The following is a 13,052-nucleotide window of genomic DNA, read 5'->3' as shown; positions in this document are numbered from 1 at the left end:
AATGTTTATTCAGAATTGAAAGGATGGGAGTAGTGGTTGAATTGTGTTGGGTACCTGTACACATGGGATTAAAGGGTAATAAATATGCAGACAGGATAGCTAAAATATCATTAAATATTAGGTTTACAATGGACATTTCAGTTGGAAAATGGGAAGGTAAAGCACTAATCAAAAATAATTTTTGATCAACTTTGGCAGAACAGTTGGGATGAGGTCAGTAAAGGCAGAGCAAAGACAGAAACAGAAGAGATGAGGTTATTTTATCCAGATTAAGATTTGCTCCCACTGATTTAAATAAGACACGTTTTCTATACTCATTGTAATATAGCTGAAAATGTTGAACATGTAATTATGCATGGCGACAAATATTACCATTTTATTGTCTATTATTCTTACACAGTAATGTAAATGTAGATCTTGTGGTCCACGCTGAAGCAGTCTTCTTCAGCAGGAGGTCTGCAGCGCCCCCTGCAGACCCTCCAGCCTCGGTGCAGGCTGCAGGGGGAAGGAGACGTGTCCCACTTTCAGATTTGCTTGAGCGGACAGATGGAGGCGGACAGCACCGGTGGCAACAACATGGAGGAAAAAGCCGACGCAGAAATGGCAGAAAACCCATTTGAACCTTTCGTTGAATCTCTGCGACAACAACTGGAGGACCAAGACCCCGTTTTTCTGATCGGAGTGGTCGTCTCTTTGGCGGTCATCATCATCACCTGTGGTGAGAAGAAGCATGCTACCGTTAGCACGCTAGGCCTAGCGCTTAGTTTAAGCTAGAATAGTTAGCTACAAAGTGCCGGGTTGTTGGAAAGAGGGGTTGTCAGCAGGACTATGTGTTGTCATGTCATGTCTTTTAACCGTAATTTGTTTTAAGAACGTGTGCTTCAAAAGTACATTAGTCAAATTAGCATGTTAGGATGCTAACTGCTAAGCGAAAGTAAGCATCTGTCAGTTGATAGGTTGTTTTTTTTTTTTATCACGGAAGTCATTCAATGAGTATCTGTGGTTACTACTAGGCAACAGCGGGGTGTGATTAAGAGTAGGTTAGTGACCTGCCTCACTTCTGTTTCTTCCCCAGTGTTTCTGAAGTACTTTCTCTCCAGTAAGACCGTCCGCAGCGCTGTGCTGCTGGTCGGACTGTGTGACTCTGGGAAAACCCTCCTCTTTAGCCGGGTGAGTTGCTGCAACTACAAACGGGGTGTCCATCGCCACGTTGTCTACCACATGATGCTCAGCTGATGAGAGATTGATCAATGTCATGCATTGAAAGATCCTATTTTGTAAAAAAGTTATATTTCTATGTTTTTCTTGGTTATAAAGCAGGTCTAGGTGCTATATTAATACAGTGAAAGCATCAAAACTCTCAATCCACAGAGAATAGCACACTGTATTCAGTTTTTAAACGAGCCGTCAGGACGTCTGTACCGTTGTGATGTCACAACTATACTCATGTGTATATATATATATATATATATATATATATATATATATATATGTGTGTGTGCGTTGAAAGTGTTGATATAGTCGTTTATTGGCTGCATTGAGAGTGAAGCAGACCCAGAAATGAACCAATCAGAGCACACTGGGCAGACACGGTGAATACACGTATATTCAGAGAGACAGTACGAGTATATAATGTGTTTTTTGAACATTAAAGCATGTAAACATGTTCTACTAGAAACTCAAATTACAAGTATGACCCTGAAAATTAGCATATCCGCCCTTTAATGTTTTCACTCTGCACTTTGTGTTTTGGCAGCTGTTGTCAGGAAAGTTCAAGCGGACACAGACCTCCATCACTGATAGCAGTGCTCCATACAAAGCTAAAAACGACAGGGTAAGTTAAGAACAGTTTATCATCATCAGGTATCATCCTTTCATGATGAGCACGGTTTACAGGTGCCCCCCCCTCCCCCTGTCTTCCTCCAGGGCAGCACCTGGACTCTGATTGACCTGCCTGGACATGACAGTCTTCGCTCTCAGTACCTGGAGAAGTTCAAATCTGCAGCCAGGTGAGAACAGGACAGCCTGTTTGAGTAGCGCACCAGTGTCCTGATTGACTGACTCCCTTCATCATCACTCTAATCTTTCTCTTCAGAGCAATTGTGTTCGTAGTGGACAGCGCTGTCTTCCAGAAGGAGGTGAGAGACGTTGCAGAGTTCCTGTACATCTTGTTGACGGACAGTGCGATCTCTAGGAATGTCCCAGCTCTCCTGGTGACATGCAACAAACAAGGTTCAACACCCCTTTTGCTATGAAAAATACCCAATTAGCCACATTTTACCTCTTGTTCTCCATTTTCAGCCTACACCTTAAAGTTGCTTGTTTATGTGACAGCATTATTTGCTTATGTCTTTATTTTACAGATATCACCATGGCAAAATCAGCTAAACTGATTCAGCAGCAGCTGGAAAAGGAATTGTAAGTAACTGGTATTTGCTGTATTTTGGGGCCTTCTTGTTTGCTTTGATTCCAATAACATCTTCATTTTAGGAATGATTCAGTCAAATTTAAACCTCAAATTCTAAAAAAAAAAGTATAAAAAACTGAATATTTGAAGAGAATATTAAAAAGCTGAATATGTCCAATCAGAGGCCAGCTCTAATTGGAGAGCCAATCAGAGGTCAGCTCTAATTGGAGAGCCAATCAGAGGCCAGCTCTAATTGGAGAGCCAATCAGAGGCCAGCTGAGTATTTGAAAAAGTATGAAAGGCAGAAAAAAAAGTTGAAAATCAGCTCCAAGGAGCGGAAAAGGCTGAACATTTTGATTGTTGAATGGTTTTTGTAGCTGGAAGTATGCAGAATCATAATAATAAACCTTAGGATAACATAGGTTGGAAATGCTCAAATAATTCCACCAATTATAATTTCCTCTTGTTCAGTTGCTGACATATGACCTGATAAATAACAAATATAATGTTTCTCATATATGTATATCTTGTTCAAGGATATTTGAGCTGGAGATCGAACCACCAACCCTGCGATTCAGACTTGATCCCTTCTGATCCTTTTTGGTTTGATGTAAAACCTTTCCCTGTCTCTTGTTTCTTATAGAAACACCCTGCGAGTGACACGCTCTGCAGCCCTTAGCTCTCAGGACGGCTCCGTGGGCGGCAGTGTGTACCTGGGGAAGAAAGGCAAAGACTTCGAGTTCAGCCAGCTGTCCCTGAAGGTGAAGTTCCTGGAGTGCAGCGCCCGCGGCACAAAGGGCGAAGAGGGTGACGCAGACATCGAGAGCCTGGAGAAGAGCCTTGCTAAACTGTAAAGCCAGCAGCACAACATCCTCAGTGCAGAATTTGACTCAGAGGAACAGACCTCAGATCGACATCCACCATCGACTCGCTAATCAAAGGAAGGATGACAAATGCATCTCAGTGGAGGATTTATTTGACCGGAGTAACCACTCAAATACATCTGTCTGTGCTGGCTGTCAATGTAAAACATTGCATTAAAGGTGGAAGAACTTTTGAGACATATTCAACCAAAAACACCAAAAAGACTTGAAAATGATGTAGCTGTTTGTCAGGCCACTCTGCAGTGCTGGGAAATGATCGTGATTATAAAGTGTAAATCTTACTGTGAACATCCGTCTTAAAGTGCTTCATATGGCTTGTTTAGAATAGATTTAATTTCAAGTATTTAGTACAATATTTGCAGATGCTACAATATAAATGAATGATTATAGGCTTTTCACCAGTTTTGTTAAACCGATTTATAAGCTGCCTTGTAGAAAGAGACGGACGTGTATTGGATTTATTCACAAACTTGGGACAGTCAGCCTTGTGCCTTTATTCTGGTGTTCTTTATAGAAAAGTAAGAGAATAACGATGTAATTGATTGAACGTGTTGTGTGAATACAGTGCATTTGCAATGAATGTATGAATTTGAGATTGACTTTCTGGCTTTAAAAATCAACAAAAAACCTGACGATACAAGTTCTTGATAGTGATGCAAATGAAGTCAACAAATTAAGAGTAACAGCACAGTGAAAGTTTATTGTTTAACCCAGGAGAACTTGATAGCAGAAGAGAACATACAGTCTGTCTCGTGTTCAAGGATTAATAAGCCGCGACCATGATTTAATCAGCATACAGTAAAAAAAAACATGTCTCAGTGAACGAGGTCACCACAAAACAAAAAGCAATTCAGAAGTGCGGCTGTGTGATCTGTGTTATGGCACCGTGTCTCCAAACGTCTTTAGTCTTGCTCTCTGTCTGGCACCTGTTTTAGATTGAGATGTTTTTACTCTTCAAAAGCACCGCAGACACCGTTAAACATGCAGATTTATTGTCTATATTGTGGTAGTTTTATAGTTCACAAAAGATGCGTTTATTGCAAAATATATAGGATGACTTTTTTTTTTTTTACAAAACCCAAAATGGGCCATAACAAGGATCAAATCTGTCATTAAACGCAACCTGAAAAACACATTAATTTAGTTCGTTTAGTTGTGTAAAAACTCATGAAACATTTATTTGATGTTTGCCACTGTAAAGATTTACCTTCCACTGCTTTCTGTAAACGCTGGAAATGTTAAATTCCTGCCCACAAGTTCTGCCTTTATTAAAGGAGACTAAGACCCTCCTGTCGCAATCACCATTTAGACTAGAAATCCACTTAATGATGCTATCACTCACTTCATTAAACACAGGAGCGTATACTCAGAATTTCAGAAATGTAAAATAAAAGGCAAATCAAAATAGCGTATGATGAGAACGAAAGGTGAAAGAACACTTAAAGTGTGTGAATCTATAGCTGAGACAGCAAGTAGACCGTCAGAATGGAGCTCTGATCTGCAACCACCACACTGGGTTCTCCTTTCAGCAAAGCAGGACACAACCAGTTCACCTTGTCCCCGTGACTGATGCTCAGTTTAGGCCCAGACTTCTCCTCTGCACTTGCTGCCACTTCATCCTCCACTTCTTCTTTCTCCACTTCAACCTTCGATGGGGTGCTTGTTTGGGATTGTTCTTTCCTCCTCGCCTTGCTCTTACACTTCCTGCGTGGGGCTGCCGTCACTCCATTCTTGGCCTTTGCCTCTGGAGTCACCACTGGGTGCTTGCTGAGGTCCCACAGGGCCACCTGGCCGTCATTTCCCCCAGTGACGAGCCAGTGAGGGTGGGAAAGGAAACTAAGAAAGTGGGCTTGTGAGGCCCCCTGGCTGTGGGCCTTTACTGCTCCCTGCTGTTCGAGTTTAGAGCCACTGCCAATACGCATCAGATGCACCTGCCCGTCCTCTGCTGCACAACCCAGAATGTTCCCACACCTCGCCACAGAAACACAGTGGACAAGTGGCGGGTTGAAAAGTTGACCGGGACGCTGCTGATGGTCCCCTTCTTCCTCCGCCACATCCTGGAGGTTGAGGGTCCAAAGAGGGCGTGTCTTCTGCAGACCCCAAAGCATCACCTGAAGCAACGGAAAAGGTGAAAGCTGCATTAGGAAAGAAGCGTTATCAAATGCAGTCTTGGTACACGATGTCAGTTCAAATTATCCTCTCCTTTACCTGCATGTCGAGTCCAGCGGACACCAGGTTGTTGGGCCTGTGAGGTCGAAAAGCCACAGAGGAGCAGATGTTAGTATGCCTACGAAGAGTCCTGCACACTTTTCCCCCAGGAAGCTCCAGTACCCGGACTGCCCCGGAGTCATCGGCCAGTGCCAGGGCTGAACCTGTCTCATTTAGCGCCAAAGCGTTGATCTCCTCCTCCCCTGCACCTTGAAACTCCTCCACAGGGCCCTTCAGGTTTCGCGGGTCAAGTACACTCACTGTGTCTCCATGCGACACATACAGCTGGCCTGGAGCAGCAGGCGAAAACACAAGACTCGTGCTGTCCTCTCCACCGGGGAGAGTGAGATGGCCTACGATTGTTCCCTCTTGGCTCCACACTGTGACCTCTCCACCCTCAGAGCCGGAAGCAAGGAGACCCTCAGGGCCTGAAGACGCCCCGACACACAAGACGGACGCAGAGTGGCCTTCAGACCACTGCCTGGCCATGATGACCCTGCAAAATGTAAGTTAACAAGGAGAACATGTACATTCGTTTGAAATGCTCCTATAAAACTGCTGTTCCTCTACTACAGAAGAAAACTTAGAAAGAAAGCAGTAGCGTTGAACTATATCTAGAGCAGTTTCAATAAAAACTGATCTAGATTAACCACTCAATAACAAAAACAGCAGCTATTTTGAGGATCAATTAGTTGCAACTGTTTTTCAAGCAAAAGTGACAAAAATGATCTGGCCCCAGCTTCTTAAATGATAATAACTGCTTCTTTCATTTTCTGTGTAAGTGAACATAATATATTCAGGTTCAGTTTGTTTAACCAAATAAGCAATTTCAATGTGTCAGCTTGCACTTTGGAGACTTCAATGAGCATTTTTCACAATTTTCAGGTACTTCATAGACTAAAATATACTCAATTATTCAATAAATAATTAGCAGATTACTTGACAATGAGAATAATCACTGGTTACAGATCTAAGCGGATTATAACCCTCATGAAGGTGGGCTATATTACAGGGACGTTTATTAAACTATAGTTTTAGCTTTTTGTAATAAGAGTGAGGAATAGCATCAGCCCTTCATATTACTTAAACAGGCGGTTAAACATGACAGACATAAAAAAAGATGTAGAAATGAGAAGTCAAAACAAACAATCTTGTGCTCCAGCCCTGCTAACACGTTAGCCTACACGCTGCCAGCTAACTTCGTGATAAGCTGACGGTTTGGCTGCAATAATAAATATGAGAAATATGCTCTGATGAAATGTCATTCATAACAGTGTCGTGACATCATCTTTTGAAACGTTAAGACCGCAGAGATACGCTACCTTAGCAAGTGCCGTCAAACTTCAGCAGGCATGTGCGGTCGGGTCGCTCATTGATGACGTCATAAACTTCCTAAAGAGGTTTTTTTTATGCCCTGTGTTTGTCAGGTGGATTTAGGCTCGCAGACCTTTAACGCTTAACCAGAATATACATTACTAAATCTCTAATTAAAAATATCCGTGTAGATAAATGCTGTGCAGCATAATTATAGGAGGAAACAGTGTCTTAAATGAATGGTCAGGTTAAATGATCATCTTTTCACAGGGCAAGAGAGATTTTCTGTGTATGTATGACTGAACTCCTCAAAAATATATATACTTCATTTTAGGAGTACGAAATTGGTATGAAATTAACATTAGTTGCTATACGTTCTGCAGTAAATGAAAAAGAAAACCACACAGGACACAGAGGAGGCAGGTCATCAGATCATTGTTCAGCTGGCCTTTCCATGTCCACAATGGCTGCTCTCCGCTGATTCATCCAAAACTGTAGATATGATGAGTGTGGTCCATTTCTGGGTCAGTGAACATTATATGCCGTACTGCAGCATTGAATAGGGCACAGAGAGGAGAGGCCATGGCTTTCAAACCTCTACACACACACACACACACACACACACACACACATGCACACACTGTCAACCCAACATTCAAATTCACATTCTGTGTATCCTCCAGAGAGGCAGGTATCACAGAGCACTTTGAATGTAAGTACTCTGAAGTCATTTACCTTTTTCTTTTATGACTTGTGGATTAGATGAGTCTTCCCCTGTCTGTGTATAAAATGCAGTTTCACTGGAAGGTTTCACTAAGCAGATGTGCTGCATGATGCGATACTGTAGTTGATAGGCAGCGTGCATTTGTCAGCAGGCTTCCTGGGAGATTGTTGATAGTTGTACAACTCATCATGACATCAGCGAGAGGATGCTTTTTCTATATTTCTATTTTTTTTATACTGAACTGTTGTAATGGCTGAAGTAAGGTAAGTGACATATTTTAGAGTTAGATTCATATTTAGGACAGTGTGCTTGAATCAAAATGTATTTGGGGCTTTAATCAACTGGCAGGAACAATCGAATGCACCGAAATGAAAATGCCTCGTATCATCCTACTGAATGTGATGTTTAACAGCTGGAACAGGGACAGCAGCAGCAGGCAGAAGAAAGTATGTGACACTGCTGTTGTGGTTGAGATAACAAACAAAATTCACACTGAGAATAATGATTTCAACTTAAATGACTTCTTCTTAACTATTATCTGATGTAGCATCTTTTAAATTAAATTAAATTAGACATAAAGATAATTCCTCTGCAGTAACCCTACCATACCGAAACGTAGTTACATACGTCCTATAATTTAATACACACATGATGTTATAACATAAAGGCTATATACTGCATAACTGTAAATATGTGTGTATTCATGTTCATAAACCACCTTCTGTATGAACATAAATTAACTTATTAAATTCCCCATAATATTTGTTTTAGCACTCTTGTCACTCTGTGTATAGTTTACAGTAACAGTTTGACCTGTATATGTTTTACCTACTTTCCTGCTTGTTTATCTTTTTTGTTCATCTCTGTTTAGCCCCTTCTCAGAAGATTTAAAGTTACCTTGAAATATTCGCACACCTGAGAGTATGAGGTCACCCTATTTCCCAGCGAGGTCGGTGCTTTTCCACAAGGAGCCCAACGGAGTGACGTACAGAGTCCCAGCGCTGCTCTACCTGTCCCGCTCCAGGTCCTTCCTGGCCTTCTGTGAGGAGAGACTCAGCCCGTCCGACTCTCAAGCTCACCTGCTGGTCATGAGGAAAGGCACTCTCTACAGGAACTATGTGGAGGTCAGTGCTGAGTCACTGTGTCTGGACTCTGTAGTGCCCTGTAGACCTGTAGGCTACTCTGCTGTTATTTAGCTTAAGAAAAAAAGTAAAACCATGTAAAAGCAAGTAGTTCCTTCTATTTAAGTTACTGAGTAACATTTACTCCAACAAGTACACGGATACACAAAGAGGCAGGTCACTTTTTTTAATGGCTCATAATGGAAGAAATATTAGATACCAAGAGTCAATCGAGTTAGAAAGGACAAAAAAAAAAATAGATGCAGTTTGAAGCCCACAAACAGTTAATAAGTGGATCTTGAGGTCTGATTATTTCTATTTTTTTAAAGGTTAAATAGGTGTTAAAATATGTGAACTGACCCTTTAATTTAGCTGCCGCAGACACCCTTGCTTTTTGTTTGTCTTTTTCTTGACCCACCGTGTTCCTCAGGCATTCGGGTATATCTGTTTAGATATAATGTATTTCCAGCCGTGCATTCAAATCTTTACTTAAGTTTAAGTACAATAGTGTTGGCATCAAAACAGAACTAAAAGTAAAAACCTTGTTTGCGTCTTCAAAGAAGAGTTATCTCACTAAGAAGATCGGTAACAAATGTTCACAAACTGGATTAAAGAATTGTCCATAACTCTACCAATGGAGAATTTCACTTCACATAGTTGAAGTAAAACAACAACTCTTGAAAAACATTTAGGGTCATTTATACAATACTTAAAGAATGAATGTGGCAGGGGAGGAGTAAATGTAAGTGTTCCTCTGCAGTTGCCTATTTGAACTCCTTTTAATGAAACTTTATCCCATTTGAAGAACAGAAATTGTATTTATTTTTTATTTCATCTTCTTTGCTCCTTGTTGATTTGCAACTTATGATGGTTTATCGTTGTTCACAGTTTATGAATCAAAATTAAAATACTGATGGTAAAAAGTAAAAGCACTCATTATGCATGGCCCATTTTAGAATAATGCATATATTATTGGATTATAATGTGTCCATCACTTTATCTTTGCAGCTGGAAAAAGTGGCGCTAATTTGATTACATTTTGCATTATTATTTTTTGCGTTTGCAAAGTAACTAGTAACAAAAATCATCAGATAAATGTAGTGGAGGAAAAAGCGTGCCTCTGTGTAGATATGATCTAATGATCTAATCTCTTTTCCTTCTTCCTTTCCTACTGTAGTGGGAGGACATGCGTGTCCTGGGCACTGCTTTCCTGCCAGGCCACCGCTCCATGAACCCATGCCCGGTGTACGATGAGTTCACGAGTACTCTCTTCTTGTTCTTCATCGCTGTCCTGGGCCACACCTCGGAGTCCTTTCAGCTGGTGACGGGGAAGAACGTGACCCGCCTCTGCTTCGTCTGCAGCACCGACCACGGAGACACCTGGAGTCCTGTCACCGACATAACCAAGAGGGTCATAGGAGACACTATCAAAGGTCAGGGATTCACCACCCTGAAACAGGGTTCCATTGTGTTATTCTGACTATTACAAACATAGAAAGCTTTCCTTTTTAAGGGGGAACTTTACAAGTTGAGTGATGAAAAGTCAAGCTTGCAAATAAATCAGGGGGTGTGGAGTGAGGAAGTAGTGAGATAACCAGACCTCTAACTGCTCCTCATCGCTGCTGAGGCTTTTTTTTTACCTGTCTGTCAGGAGTCCAACAGTATTGTAGTTTAACTTACTATAAATCTGAAATTTCCCCCTTATCTATCTAATCTGTATGCTGCTCTGGGAGTTCCTAACATTGGGGTGTGGACCCCCACAAGAGGTCACAAATTAAATTAAATCGATCTCCAGATATTTAAAAAATTGAATACTGGTACATAAAGCGTAGATGATTTTACTTTTACATGTTTTGTTTTTTCTTTAGTTGTTACGTTTGAAATACTGAAAGGTTTTAAGTCTTCAGGCCTCTAATAGAATTAGTGGTGCAATATTATAACATTGTAATAAACACTGTAATTACACACATTTGTTTGTACTTTACGGCTCATTTTTCCTTTAAATGATGTGATATCTAACCGTTAAAGGACAGGTTAACATGATACTCTTCATCTCAATGTACTTATGGACATGTGAGTGTTTTAAGATGGACTTGATAAAATGTGAACTATCCTTTAAGGGCCATCTATTTACTGTCCTCTTTTGTTGATTCATTAGTGTTTTCTCAAAATGTCACTTCCTCCTCTGTCCTCGCAGAATGGGCCACGTTCGCTCTTGGCCCAGGCCACGGCATCCAGCTGAAGTCCGGCCGTCTGCTGGTTCCTGCCTACGCTTACCACATCGAGTGCAAAGAGTGCTTCGGACAGCTCTGCCAGACCACCCCCCACTCTTTCTGCTTTCACAGTGACACCCACGGGCGAACCTGGCGTTTCGGGGAGGCTGTGCCGGGGCCGGAGAGTGTGGAGTGTCAGATGGTGTCTGTGGATGAAGAGGACGGGACTAATGTGTTGTACTGTAACGCGCGCAGCCCTCTCGGATACAGGGTGCAGGCCCTCAGCCTGGATGACGGAGTGGTGTTCCAGGAGGGGCAGCTGGTCCAGCGGTTGGTGGAGCCTCGAAATGGTTGTCATGGTAGCATTGTGGGATTTCCTGCCCCGTTGCATTTATCTGATACTCTTGACCATCACTTGCACCAAACTTTACATCCCTCCAGACACTGGACGTCCTGTATGGCTAACTCAAATCACAACTCCTCTGTTTCTACCAGCCCCTTGACACCCAGTCATCCAGATTTCCTCACCCCGACCTGGGTAGTATACTCCCACCCAACATGGACCACCGCAAGGAAGGATCTGGGCGTGTTCCTCAGCCTATTTCCCCGTGATCCAGACAGTTGGCGCGGCCCCTGGGTGATCTATGAGGGCCCCAGCGCCTACTCTGATCTTGCCTATCTAGAGTTGCCCCCGACAGCCGGTGTACCACCTGCCGTGGCCTTTGCTTGCCTGTTCGAGTGTGGCACCAAAACAGCCTACGATGAAATCTGCTTCAGCATCTTCACCCTCTACGAGCTTATTGATAATCTGCCCCGGGAGGCGCGGCTGGGAAATAACAATCACAGACAGCAGAATCTAGGCCCGGAGACAGATTGTGTTTGTAGACATGACGCTCACTGTGAAGCAGTTTTCCATCAGGTGACTTGTGTGAAGAAGAGGAGGAAGAAGAGCAAGCTGACTAAGATGTGCTCTGTGTCTTAAATGTTGTTTTTGAGTGTGTAATACAAAGTTAAAGTGCCTTCCAATAACTGTTTTCTATACACACTTAGTGGCCAGTTTATTAGATTGTACTCTTGTACAAACTAATGCAACTGCTCTGCCATAAAGTCTACATTAATGATGCCCAATTTATGAAAGCTGTTGTATTCATTTGCAATAGGTTGTACAGGTGTATCCAACAAAGTGGCCACTGAGTGTACATCCACCATCAATTACAGAATATCGTACGCATCATTGACAAGAGGGATTATTCTTGTGAGTAATGAAGTTTCTGTAGTTATTAAGTTGATTTCAGTTACATTAACTGCAACTCAGTGTGACTCAGTAATGATGAAACGCCTTTCTGTCAGTATGTTTGTCTTGAGGCTGATCATTTGTCAATTTGGATTTGATTGAACACATTAAAAGGTGCTATGTCAGAGTCTTGGAATGGGTTGGATCATAGACTGTATAAAAAATGGATGTAGCCTCTATGTTGAGGTCCGTTCTCCTACCTCCGAGGAGAAGTTAGGGCCAGCAGCTAGCTGTCACTCAAGAGGCTGTGCCCCTAATTATTCATAGATTTTAACCTCCAATAAAATAAAAACTAGCCTGGTACAAAAAAATTCACCCCACTCAGTGTTGTCATGGAGGTATGACCTAAACATACAGACTAGAATGTTTTTTTTCACCAGGGCTTAAAGAAGTTTAACATAGGGGTCAATGAGAAACTGCTCTATTATGAAACCTGCCCCTAGTGTTTTTGTGTAGTTTTTGTAGTTTTTGGCACTTCTGTACTGGATCGACCAGGAAATCGCTGTGGCGGAGGCTTGGATTGCTCTCATCTCAACTAAGGGAGGAAAGGGGAGGGCCAACTCTTTCAAAGGGTCGAATTCACATGCATGCAAACCGAAACAAAGAACAGAGAAGCTCGGAGAGAAAGAATGACTTAATTCTCTGCTCAGGACGTCATTACTCCACTTTATCTTTACATAGCAAATATATGTTTGCTGCTACATTGATGTTCTGAATCTCATATGCTGCCCCTTTAAGTGTCATTAAAGTTTTTACTGACCAATGAACTAATGAAAATATTTCTGTGATTCACAAATGGTCAGCAAACTCAATGATCTAATCCACCTAATTTTAGGGAAGGCAACAATCTATAGAGCACGTCATTAGTCAGAAATACGACTGTTTGT

At 42.0% G+C, this 13,052-nt stretch overlaps 3 protein-coding genes across 3 annotated transcripts; 2 read left to right on the top strand and 1 right to left on the bottom strand.

Annotated features, from left to right (window-relative positions):
• The first annotated feature begins 509 nt into the window (after positions 1-509).
• On the top strand, positions 510-3,780 carry srprb (SRP receptor subunit beta). Its single transcript, XM_083914665.1, has 7 exons — positions 510-718; positions 1,076-1,170; positions 1,757-1,834; positions 1,927-2,009; positions 2,096-2,232; positions 2,364-2,418; positions 3,051-3,780. The coding sequence occupies exons 1-7, from the start codon at positions 547-549 to the stop codon at positions 3,259-3,261; spliced, it is 831 nt and encodes a 276-aa protein (XP_083770791.1). The 5' UTR covers positions 510-546; the 3' UTR covers positions 3,262-3,780.
• A 207-nt stretch (positions 3,781-3,987) lies between these two features.
• Positions 3,988-6,865, bottom strand: wdr53 (WD repeat domain 53). The gene is made up of 3 exons (XM_083913919.1): positions 6,822-6,865; positions 5,500-5,995; positions 3,988-5,402 (listed from the first exon to the last, which is right to left on the bottom strand). The coding sequence occupies exons 2-3, from the start codon at positions 5,986-5,988 to the stop codon at positions 4,746-4,748; spliced, it is 1,146 nt and encodes a 381-aa protein (XP_083770045.1). The 5' UTR covers positions 5,989-5,995; positions 6,822-6,865; the 3' UTR covers positions 3,988-4,745.
• Positions 6,866-8,454: 1,589 nt separating this feature from the next.
• Positions 8,455-11,853, top strand: neu4 (sialidase 4; the record flags this gene model as incomplete). The annotated part of the gene is made up of 3 exons (XM_083914105.1): positions 8,455-8,661; positions 9,836-10,091; positions 10,856-11,853. Exons 1-3 carry the CDS (start codon positions 8,461-8,463, stop codon positions 11,851-11,853), a joined length of 1,455 nt encoding a protein of 484 aa, XP_083770231.1. The 5' UTR covers positions 8,455-8,460.
• Positions 11,854-13,052: the final 1,199 nt, after the last annotated feature.

Source organism: Echiichthys vipera (genome assembly GCF_963691815.1).
Source record: "Echiichthys vipera genome assembly, chromosome: 5".
Taxonomy (NCBI): domain Eukaryota; kingdom Metazoa; phylum Chordata; class Actinopteri; order Perciformes; family Trachinidae; genus Echiichthys; species Echiichthys vipera.
This window is presented reverse-complemented; position numbering and strand designations above follow the sequence as displayed.